The sequence below is a fragment of the Protomyctophum bolini genome (assembly GCF_963924005.1).
Source record: "Protomyctophum bolini genome assembly, chromosome: 7".
Taxonomy (NCBI): Eukaryota; Metazoa; Chordata; class Actinopteri; order Myctophiformes; family Myctophidae; genus Protomyctophum; species Protomyctophum bolini.
The window spans coordinates 2,620,634-2,632,670 of NC_137868.1; the positions used below are offsets into that span (position 1 = coordinate 2,620,634).

Consider the following 12,037-nt stretch of genomic DNA (forward strand, 5'->3'; position numbering starts at 1 on the left):
AATAAATAAATACATGTTCTGCCAAAGCTTTCTACAGGCTCACAACACGCGCTGTGAGCTTGTAGATCTGCTGAATATTATATTTAATATTTCGACATTTTAAATTGCTCATTTGTGGTAACCTCGCCTCACCAGGCTTTCCACCGCCTCGGAGGAAAGCCTGGTCTCTGTTTCAAAAGTCCGTATGATCCCGCCTGGGGCCGGATGATGTGGTTACGTCATGTTGTAGTATTGTTTTGTAGTCGGAACAGGCGGCGACAACTTCCTTTTCCCTCTCAATAAAAGCTCTCGCTTACGAGAGCTTTTATTGCTTTTAGTTGTAGGCAAACCATTGCCTACAACATGGCGTAAGCATATCATCCGGCTCCAGCCCGGATCATATACCGAAATGAAATGGTGCCCAGGCTACATTTGTGGAGTGAGCTGGCTTCTTCTTTTGGCCTTGTTTTCACAGACGAAAAAGCCGATCGCTTATTTCTCTCACAAAACCTGGCAACACTGGTCACTGGACAGATGGGGTTGGTTGAAAGCAGCCGCCACTCAGACGTACTGGCCCGGGGTTTGACCGTACTGGCCAATCACAGCGGGGTTTGACCCCACATTCACGTATTTGTCCATGTTTTCCTCCGATGTGATTGATTCATTGATTGATTGATTGATTGCCTACATCCAAACGAAAGTACAGGTCAATACAAAAACTGTTACTCTGGACACACCATGATTAAGCATTACACTTGTTTATAACAGGGTCCACCATGTTCAATTCATCAGGACATTTAGAGCCAGTGTACAAATAACAGGGCCACTTGGTGGTGAACAAACGCTATAACACTATTTTCGTGCTCGGACACAGCCAGGGACACACATAGCTGTCTCTATACCACTCAAAAACAAGCCTAAAAAACAAGTAGCCTACAGTCAAAAGATATGCTGTGGACCCCCATACATACATACCCGATTTGTGTTGTTAAAATGTTTAAAAAAAATATTCCACATTTGTCACTTTTTATTATGACTTCCCCCCAAGATTGCGTTGCCATTTTCTAATAGCCCAGTGGTCGCTTCTTTTGTGCTTGTTTTAACAGACCTGGTTGCTTATTTCTCTCACAATGTGGCAACACTGAAGGAGCGGGGTTGTCTCTGCTCTGTAAACATGGCCGCCGCTGCTGCTGTAGAGTGGTCAGAGAGACCGCGACGCTCCCCTCCTCCTGCCCGGGAGGGAGACCCACCGGGGCGGGGGGACGCAGACCCACAGGGGCCGGGGCCGGGGGACGCAGACCCACCGGTTTCGGGGCCGGGAGACCCAGACCCACCGGGGGAGGAAGACAAAGACCCACCGCCGGGGGAAGGAGCCCCGCCGCGGGGAGCAGCAGAGCCAGAGAACCGCGACAGGATGTTCTTAGGAGCAGCAGCAGAATGCACTGGACCCGGTGGTGGTGCTCCGCCGCCGCGGGGCTCCCTGCCCCAGCGGCCCGGCGCAGGGAGCCTCTCCGCCGGCGTGGAGGAGCCAATGAGCACCGTGGAGCAGGAGGAGGCTGGAGGTGCTCCTGCAGCAGCCCAGCGTGACGCACCGGAGGACGGCGAGGACCAGCAGGCCTCACCGCCGCAGACCCCCGGAGGGGCTCCCCGGACCGGGGACCACCAGGCCTCAACGCCGACCCCCGGAGGGACTCCCCGGGCCGGGGACCACCAGGCCCGTGGCCGGGGACCACCAGACCACCAGGCCGAGCTGTCCTCCTCCTCCTCGGGTCCCGAGGAGGGAGAGGAGCCCGCAGATGGAACTCCTGCGATGGACACAGGTGTGTGTGTGTGTGTGTGTGTGTGTGGGTGTGATGTTTAACTGTGAAAGTGTACAAATGGAACATGTGTTTCAATTTGTACTCCGAAGTCAAGACTATAGAGACACTAACTCAATTCAGTTCAAAGGAAAAGACATGGGAAAACAACATACATTTACATTTACATTGCCAAAGCAAGTGTCAACATAATAAACACAGTTGAAAAGTATACTGTGTATATACAGTTGTAAGGGCTACAGCATTGTCTAAACAGAGCTACATATATGTCACAATCTGTGTGGTTATGATGATGATGATATACTTGGTATAAAGCTTTTTAAAAAAGAAGAGAAAATAGCAGCATTTTCCCCTCAAGATTATTTGTTTATTGTTTATAAGGATCCTGCCTTGACAAAAGCTATAGTCTTCCTGACAAACATTTAACATTTAACAAAGGCAATACTTACAATTGTTTACAAACACTAACTCTAAATAAAACATAGTACAATTAAAAATAAAATAAGAAAATAAAAAACATAGGAGAAATAAAAAACAAAGAAAAACATAGCAAATAAAAAACACTTTCAACACATTATACATTTGAATTATTATTTTCCCAGGGTTACTGCAGTATGGTTTACATAAGGTGTTCTTTGAACTTGATTTTAAAGATGAATCTTGTATTAGTATTGGTTATACACTTTGGTAGTGCATTCCAACCTATTACTGCTCTGTAGATAATAGAAGATTTAAGAATATTTGTTCTTGGTTTAGGTGCCACCCTTTGAATAGTATACAAAAAAGATAACCCTCAGATTTGACACATAATGTCACAAGATGGCAGCTCTGTTTACATGTGCAATATGGTTAATAGCACCGCGGTCTAACAGGTACAAATAGTAGTCCTTAGGGTGGTTGTATTCCATTGGCTAGCCTTCTTTAACCGCAGCAGTTCACACATCTTGAGCTGCTGTGTTTTGCACAATGTTGTATTTCTCCCAATAGGTATGGGAGTTATTTTTTTGTTATTGGTCATAGTTTAAAAAAACTCACTTTGGGCGTGTGTGTAATCTGTCAATTCAATTCAATTATATTATAGTGTCAAATCACAACAAGTCGTCTCAAGACACTTTACAACCAACAAAGATCCACCTCTGTGGGGAAGTTTGTGTCTCTGATGTCTTGGTAATAGTGGGCAGGAGGCTGTTAGAAAGCGTAGCTCTGTTTCCACCACATAAATGTGCATATAGTCTTGTCTTCAATTTAGTCGCAATTTGCAACACTAGATTTTTTTGTAATAACGGGATGACGATCTAGAGTTGCAATACCCTCCATTGACAGCCCGTTGATCCAAATCGAATTTCCGATCTGCTTGTATTAAACAACGTTAAACTCCCCAACATTACAGCGCAAGCTTGAATTGAGCTCTTTCAATCTGCCAAACGTTTGTGTCATAAAAATCCACCTGTACATACATGTTATTACGATCTACTTCCTGCTAAAGACATTCCGTGCTGTGATATTGTTTTTCTGTCAGTGTTGGAATTCGGAAGCACTCAGAGTCGTTTTTTTTATTAACGGGTCACGCTGCTGCCCTCCTGCATTATGTGCAAATAAACACTTTGCAGATTGAAAGAGGAAAGGAAAGGTACCATGTTTACCCAGGGTAACTGGACTAAGGAAAGGAAAGGTACTATGTTTACCCTGCAGGGTAACTGGACTAAGGAAAGGAAAGGTACCATGTTTACCCTGAGGGTAACTGGACTAAGGAAAGGAAAGGTACCATGTTTACCCAGGGTAACTGGACTAAGGAAAGGAAAGGTACTATGTTTACCCTGCAGGGTAACTGGACTAAGGAAAGGAAAGGTACTATGTTTACCCAGGGTAACTGGACTAAGGAAAGGAAAGGTACTATGTTTACCCAGGGTAACTGGACTAAGGAAAGGAAAGGTACTATGTTTACCCTGCAGGGTAACTGGACTAAGGAAAGGAAAGGTACTATGTTTACCCAGGGTAACTGGACTAAGGAAAGGAAAGGTACCATGTTTACCCAGGGTAACTGGACTAAGGAAAGGAAAGGTACTATGTTTACCCAGGGTAACTGGACTAAGGAAAGGAAAGGTACTATGTTTACCCAGGGTAACTGGACTAAGGAAAGGAAAGGTACCATGTTTACCCTGCAGGGTAACTGGACTAAGGAAAGGGAAGGTACTATGTTTACCCAGGGTAACTGGACTAAGGAAAGGAAAGGTACTATGTTTACCCAGGGTAACTGGACTAAGGAAAGGAAAGGTACTATGTTTACCCAGGGTAACTGGACTAAGGAAAGGAAAGGTACTATGTTTACCCTGCAGGGTAACTGGACTAAGGAAAGGAAAGGTACTATGTTTACCCAGGGTAACTGGACTAAGGAAAGGAAAGGTACTATGTTTACCCAGGGTAACTGGACTAAGGAAAGGAAAGGTACTATGTTTACCCAGGGTAACTGGACTAAGGAAAGGAAAGGTACTATGTTTACCCAGGGTAACTGGACTAAGGAAAGGAAAGTTACTATGTTTACCCAGGGTAACTGGACTAAGGAAAGGAAAGGTACTATGTTTACCCTGCAGGGTAACTGGACTAAGGAAAGGAAAGGTACCATGTTTACCCTGCAGGGTAACTGGACTAAGGAAAGGAAAGGTACTATGTTTACCCAGGGTAACTGGACTAAGGAAAGGAAAGGTACTATGTTTACCCAGGGTAACTGGACTAAGGAAAGGAAAGGTACTATGTTTACCCAGGGTAACTGGACTAAGGAAAGGAAAGGTACTATGTTTACCCAGGGTAACTGGACTAAGGAAAGGAAAGGTACTATGTTTCCCCAGGGTAACTGGAATAAGGAAAGGAAAGGTACCATGTTTACCCTGCAGGGTAACTGGACTAAGGAAAGGAAAGGTACCATGTTTACCCTGCAGGGTAACTGGACTAAGCTCAAGAACTTGTTTACAGCCAGGCCCTGCTCATAGAACATTTCATGGTAGACGTTCAATGCCTTGTCCAAGGGCACTTCAGTGGTGGTAATTTTAACGTGCCGGTCCGGGGATACGAACTATAGCAACCTTCCGATATCAAGACCGCTCCGCAAACCGTTCGGCCACCACTGCCGTAATCACGCTGCTGCCCTCCTGCATTATGTGCAAATAAACACTTTGCAGATTGAAAGAGGATAATTCAAGCTTGGAGAAAGTACTGCCGTAGCAGACAAACCCGCAGCACTCCAGGTTCAAACTAAATCTTTCCAGGTGCAACTTAAGGCTCGAAGATATAAGTTGAGGTGAAGAAAATCATTGTCCTTTTATGAATGAATTAAATATGTATTTTCGTGTCATGCCACTTCGGCCCATCCCATAATGGGATTATATAATAATAAAACTTTATTTCTATAGCACCTTTCATGACATGAAATGCAGCTCAAAGTGCTTTACAGAGCAATGGAGAAAAAAAAAACAGAAAAGCAAGGCAAAGACATTAAAAAACAAGCAGTAATGCAATACAGTTGAGGACATGAATAACAAAAAATAAAAGATCAATTCAAAGCAATGTTGTAGAAGTGGGTCTTGAGCTGAGCTTTAAAAATGTCTACAGAGGCTGCCTGACGAAGGTACAGTGGGAGTTTGTTCCACGCCGTCGGCCCGTAGAAGCAAATAATTTTTAGGCAAAGCGAGCAGGCCAGCAGTGGAATATGGAATATGACACATTGAATATGACACGTTTCACAGAGTACACTGAATACAACTGACACTACAGTCCTTCCTGTTCATACATATTTATTATTTGTACATTATTCGAACAAAAAAGAAAACAAAACGAAAATAAACATAACAAGGCCATTTTACATGTAAATGGCCCTCCTCCTCATTGACCAGGCCTTTTCAAGGAATGAGGCAAAATGAAAAGGTGTACTTTTGAAACTGAAACTGAATGAAAAACGTGCGTGTTTCGGCCTTCCTCAGCGTATACAGGCCGAAATGCGTATGCGTTTTTCATTCTCGGAGGTAAATAAAATCATGTAGGACATACAAATATGAGTGCTGATAATTCAAGCTTGCCCTACAGCTGCAATGTTGGTGAGTTTAACGTTGTTTAATACAAGCAGGTAGGAAATTAGATTTGGATCGATGGAGGGTACTGCAACTCTAGATTCATCCCTGATTATACAAAATAAAAATCTTCAATTAGGAGTGGGGTCTAGGAGTCTGTACCTAGTCAAGGCTTTCCTAACTGTGTGTGTGTGTGTGTGTGTGTGTGTGTGTGTGTGTGTGTGTGTGTGTGTGCCTCCATCCCTCCCTCCCTCCCTCCAGAATCAGAACAAACATGCAGTTTCTTTGGGAGACGTTTCCAGAATGAGAAAGAGAGAAAAAACATCTCTCGTAACATACTGATGCTGCTGGGGAAGAAACCTGGTAATTATTAACCCATTCTGACCTGAGATCAGATTCATACGAGGTTTCCACTGGACACACACTGGTCTGATTAACCCATTCTGACCTGAGATCAGATTCTAAAAATGTCAGTCGTTCTTCGAATTTTTCAAAAATAGCAGACCTACAAGCTCGTATCGCGCCACTCGGTGGCGCGATATGAGCTTGTAGATCTGCTATTTTTCAATAGCTAAAGCATAACATGATGCTAACACCAAAATGGGTGCCCGGTCAGAATGGGTTAATGTAGTTATTATGGATTATTAATTATATTATTATTATTACATTATAACCACATTATATTAAGGGAACAAAACAAACACGAATGAAATCTGAAAATGCAATGATAATAATTGTGATGAATTAATATAGAGATAATGTGTTCCGTGCGGGGCATTTTGTTTCGCCTACATGACGTAGCCCAAGCTGCACTTATAGCTCAGACGCGCTCCGGTCGGTGTGATTACTATAGTTTGACCGCGTGATGATCGCAGTTTGACAGAAATTATACAAGCTGTCTGTTGTTGTTTGGTGTTAGCATCATGTCATGCTTTAGCTATTGAAAAATAGCAGACCTACAAGCTCGTAGCGCGCCACCGAGTGGCGCGCTATGAGCTTGTAGGTCTGCTATTTTTGAAAAATAGAAAAGAACGACTGAAATGAAACATCAGAAAACTGTCAGGATTTAGAAGACATTTAGTAGAATCTGATCTCAGGTCAAAATGGGTTACGCTTGAGTGTAAAATGCTTTATAGATGCACCATTTACCATGGCGAGCAATCTGGGAACACAAAGGAAGAACAGACAACGTTTGAGAGAGAGAGAGAGAGAGACTACCGTACGACTCGCGTACCAGTGATGCCTTCTGAAAGAACTATCTGCTATTTCAGATTTCACTTCAACTCATTTAGACCTGAGATCAGATTCTAAAAAAATGTCTTCTAAATCCTGACACCTTTTTTTTTTTTTAAACCCATGTCGGTGATGCTCAACCTTTTTCATGTCAAGGACATCCAGAATTATATGTAATTGACCCCCCCCCATCTGAAAATATGTTGTTCCAGAGACCCCCCTCCCCCGGAAGCAAAGATTTGAGTTAAAAAACGTTTGCTCTGAAAGAATATATATTCAAACATTTGAGTTAAAAACGTTCTCTCTGAAAGAATATATATTCAAAGATTTGAGTTAAAAAACGTTCACTCTGAAAGAATATATATTCAAACATTTGAGTTAAAAACGTTCGCTCTGAAAGAATATATATATTCAAACATTTGAGTTAAAAACGTTCGCTCTGAAAGAATATATATTCAAACATTTGAGTTAAAAACGTTCGCTCTGAAAGAATATATATTCAAACATTTGAGTTAAAAACGTTCGCTCTGAAAGAATATATATTCAAACATTTGAGTTAAAAACGTTCGCTCTGAAAGAATATATATATTCAAACATTTGCACCACATTTTCATGATTTTTCAAAAATAGCAGAACCTACAAGGGAGTGGAGTGGTTGAACTCTGCTCCAGACTGCAGCGCTGATGTGCTTACAACACCTTTTTTTTAAATGTTTTAAATTCCCCCAGAATGCAGCAGTGACGCGGGCGAACGAGAAGCGCCGCAGACGGACGCGCTGATAGAAGACATATCCGATGAAGACGCAGACTCCGCCCACAGACACGACCCCGCCTCTGACGCAGAGAAAGGTGCACCGATGTTCTTATTGACACAGACATAAACGCACTTATACAATGATATCTGTCAAGGTGGCACAGTGGCACAGTGGGTAGTGCTGTCGCCTCACAGCTAGAAGGTCCTGGGTTCGATTCCCGCTCGGGGCACTGTGGGTGCTGGCGGCGTGTTTCCTCCTCCGCGTCATCAGTGCCCATACCCGAAGGCGGGCGTTGGCGAAAGGGCCTTTCTGTGTGGAGTTTGCATGTTCTCCCCGTGTCCCCTAGGGTATAGGTACCCTCACAAAAACATGCAGTAATCCTGGTCACTAAACTGCCTCCCCCTGGCCAGCCGGGGCGCCTGATGGATTGGAAAGGAACTGGTTGGAATAACGTGTTCCTTTCACGCGCTACGTCCAACCAGGGAAACTCCCCCCTGTCAGGTGTAAAGGAGCAACTTGGACACTCAGGCATGAAGGGAGCATGAGTTAAGTCCGTTGCTCTCCCCAGGTTGGCGGAGGGTGTGTAGAGCCCAGGATCACAGTAGATGATTGACACAGGGGTGAAAAATGGGTTACAAAATCGTGGGATAAAAAAATATATTTAGAAATGATATCTGTCAAAAGGATACATCATCGCACTACAGTGCATGCGTGTGAATTATTTTTGTATTGTTCAACACGCAGACGAGTGAGGCCATGTTATCTGCATGGTGTTGGTCCACTGACAGTGAAAACTTAAAGGAGAAGTCCATGCTAGAATGCTTTCTTATCTTTCTTACCTTTCTTTGTAGTCGTTACGTCCCCACCAAAGAGGTCCAGGTGTTATTTTGTGCAAAAACTCCTTATTGGCTATTTTCCCTACCACAAGCCCTCAATGAATTGCATTGCATTGAATGGGAATTGAATGGGGCTATGGGGTGTTATGCTAGTTCGCTTATTTCCATTGAAATAAGTAGTAAAGTGTGACACTTTGGATATTATTTACATTATGAAGAGAGGATATATACAAAGAAATTATAATTTTGAGCGATGGAAATAAGCGAATTAGCATAACACCCCATAGCCCCATTCAATTCAATGCAATTCATTGAGGGCTTATGGTAGGGGAAATAGCCAATAAGGAGCTTTTGCACAAAATAACACCTGGACCTCTTTGGTGGGGACGTAACAACTACAAAGAAAGGTAAGAAAGCCTTTTAGTATGGAATTCTCCTTTAACAATGGTTTCAACACAGCCATCTTTTTAGAGTACATAATTGTGCTTCAGAATTTATTTTTAAGCGTTTTATATAATTACAAAGGACCTGAAAACGTGCCCACACTGTCTTCGGCCTCCTACGGGTGCAATTATGTAATTACGTGTTGATTGATGTGCCGTTTTTTTTAAAGACGTGTCGATTGTTCTCGCGGTCGTTAAAAAAAAACAGGTGCCGCTGAAGACGCGGACGACGAGCGGAACGGCGAAGGAGTCGACGGGAAGCGACCGCCGCCGGGGCCGCCCGGCGCGGAGAAACGCCTCGTTAAGCACGACGGTGCTGCCGTCGGCCGACCGGAAGAAGAAGCCGAAGAAGACGATGGCGAAGAAACCCCGCTCGCCCCGGCACCGCCGGCCCACGCGGACAAAACCACCAACGACAAAGACGCGGGCCGCGGCCCGGGAGGCGAGGCGGTCGACGGAGCGTTAGCGACGGCGGCGGCGGCGGAGGAAATGGAAACCGCGGACAATGGCGGCGACGAGGAAGAAGAGGCGGAAGGCGTCGGAGAGGAGGAGGGGGGAAACGGGGGGGAGGAGGAGGGGACGGCGGCGGCGGTCGTGAAGCGGCGCAGAAGGAGCCTCCAGTGCGAGGAGTGCGGCCTGATGTTCTCGCGGCGCGAGATGTACAACCTCCACCGCTACTCGCACACGCACCACGACGGCCTGGACCCGCTGACCTGCCGCGAGTGCGGCCAGACCTTCCAGCAGCGCAGCGGCCTGGTGAAGCACCGGGGCCAGCACCGCCAGGAGAGAGAGGTCAGGATGACCCCCTAAGGGATGGTTTCATTAGAGAGAGAGAGAGAGAGGTCAGGATGACCCCCTAAGGGATGGTTTCATTAGAGAGAGAGGTCAGGATGACCCCCTAGGGATGGTTTCATTAGAGAGAGAGAGAGAGGTCAGGATGACCCCCTAAGGGATATTAGAGAGAGAGAGAGGTCAGGATGACCCCCTAATAATAATAATATCTGGGATTTATATAGTGCTTTTATTGATACTCAAAGACGCTTAACATGTGTTGTTGGGGCCATGGGGGGGAACAAGAGAAAAGGACAATTAAAAGAATAAAACCAATTAAACAGTGCATATAACAAGTTTTTAAAAACACATCAGCCTGGCAATGCGATTGTGAACAGGTGGGTTTTCACAGTGCAGATTTGAAGGTGGGAAGTGAGGGGGGGCATCTGGGATGTGTTTGGGGAGAGCGTTCCAGAGGGTAGGGGGGCGCGGCGGCCACGGAGAAGGCCCTGTCGCCCCAGGTTTTCCCGTTTGATCCTTTTTGGGATCTCAAGGAAGCCGGCGTCGCTGGACCTGAACCTGGACTAGGGCCAACACTAAGGGATGGTTTCATTATAGGTTTAGTGTTGGCCCCAGCTGGGCCCCTGCATGGGAACTACTTGATATTCCCCAAAACCAGAGCAGAACTCCCACCATGGGACTCAGTATTTCATACAGCTTTATGTCCAGAAATCACTTTATTTTCTCTATAATCTCAGTTCGTTTCAGTTAAGTTTTGTTATTGTTAAACACAATAACAGTTTCAGTTCAGTTAGTTATTGTTTTTTTGTCTTTTTATAATAGTTTTTTATTTTGTTCAGTTAACGAAAATGTTTTTCATTTTTTTTAGTTTTGTCTATTTAGTTATTTTTTATTAACTCTCGTCACGTTGCAGGAGAGGGAGGAGCAACGCAGCGGCCACGCCCACAGCAAGCACCGCAGCGAGCAACGCGAGGTAGGGCGCCGTCACCGTTACACCACAGCGCCCCCTTTAGGGCGCCGTCACCGCTACGCCACAGCGCCCCCTTTAGGGCGCCGTCACCGTTACACCGTTAACACATTCACCACAGCAACAGTGTTTTAAGCATTATGCTATACTTTCACATTAGCTGTTTTAATGTAATGTAAAATATGTAATGTAATGTAAAAAATGGCAGATCTACAAGCTCACAGCGCGGCATTGAGTGCCGCACTGCGAGCTTGTAGATCTGCCTTTTTTTTTTTTTCATCGTGCAAATGTGGCGCAATAATCTTTGAATTTATATTTTCTAATCTTTGTTTCTGGGGGGGGGTCCATGGAACAGCATATTTTCACAATATTTTTGGGGTCCTTGACATGAAATAGTTTGAGAACGACTGACATAGAAACGTAGGTCTTTCAGAAAAAATGGGATAATTGTGAATAGAGGATTATACGGCGATAATAACTGTGATAATAACTCCCCCCCCCCCCCCCCCCCCCCCCCCCCCCTCCACCAGGAGAGCGAGCAGCAGCAGCAGCATCAGCTCCTGACGACTCCTCCTCCTCCTCCCGGCGGCGGCGGCAGAGAGGCGCTCCGACCCTTCCTGACGCTGTCCTTCAAGTGCTCGGCGTGCGAGAAGTTCTTCCCCACGGTGGAGCGGCTGCGCTCCCACAGCTGCGGCGCTGTGGCCTGCGGCGCCCGGGAGACACCCTACCGCTGTCCGCTCTGCCGCCAGGAGTTCGGCGTCCGCAGCTCGTTGACCAAACACATGCAGGTAACTCAGACTCAAGAGGCCCCCGGGGGCCAAATCAGGCCCGTGAATGAATTATCTTTGGCCCGCGGGATGATTATTTAATTAGTATTAGAACTGGCCCTCCTGGGTTCGATTCCCAGATCGGGACGCTGTGGGTGCTGGCGGCGTGTTTTCTCCTCCGCGTCATCAGTGCCCATACCCGAAGGCGGGGGTTGGCGAAAGGGCCTTTCTGTGTGGAGTTTGCATGTTCTCCCCGTGTCCCCTAGGGTAGGTACCCTCACATGTTCTCCCCGTGTCCCCGGCCTTGGGTAGGTACCCTCACATGTTCTCCCCGTGTCCCCTAGGGTAGGTATACCCTCACAAAAAACATGCAGTAATCCAGGTCTCT

The 12,037-nt window shown here is 45.7% G+C and overlaps 1 protein-coding gene across 5 annotated transcripts in view; it reads left to right on the forward strand.

Moving 5' to 3' along the window:
* The first annotated feature begins 1,121 nt into the window (after positions 1–1,121).
* Positions 1,122–12,037, forward strand: part of LOC308318816 (uncharacterized protein) — a 35,153-nt gene continuing 24,237 nt past the window's right edge. For 4 of the 5 annotated variants that reach the window (XM_080768465.1, XM_080768469.1, XM_080768468.1 and 1 more), the window contains exons 1-6: positions 1,122–1,799; positions 6,119–6,220; positions 7,819–7,938; positions 9,332–9,915; positions 10,829–10,888; positions 11,413–11,670. In XM_080768465.1, the coding sequence (XP_080624591.1) occupies positions 1,154–1,799; positions 6,119–6,220; positions 7,819–7,938; positions 9,332–9,915; positions 10,829–10,888; positions 11,413–11,670 (1,770 nt within the window). In that variant the 5' untranslated portion in view covers positions 1,122–1,153. The remainder of the gene's footprint in view (positions 1,800–6,118; positions 6,221–7,818; positions 7,939–9,331; positions 9,916–10,828; positions 10,889–11,412; positions 11,671–12,037) is intronic. The other variant, XM_080768466.1, reaches the window with a different exon arrangement.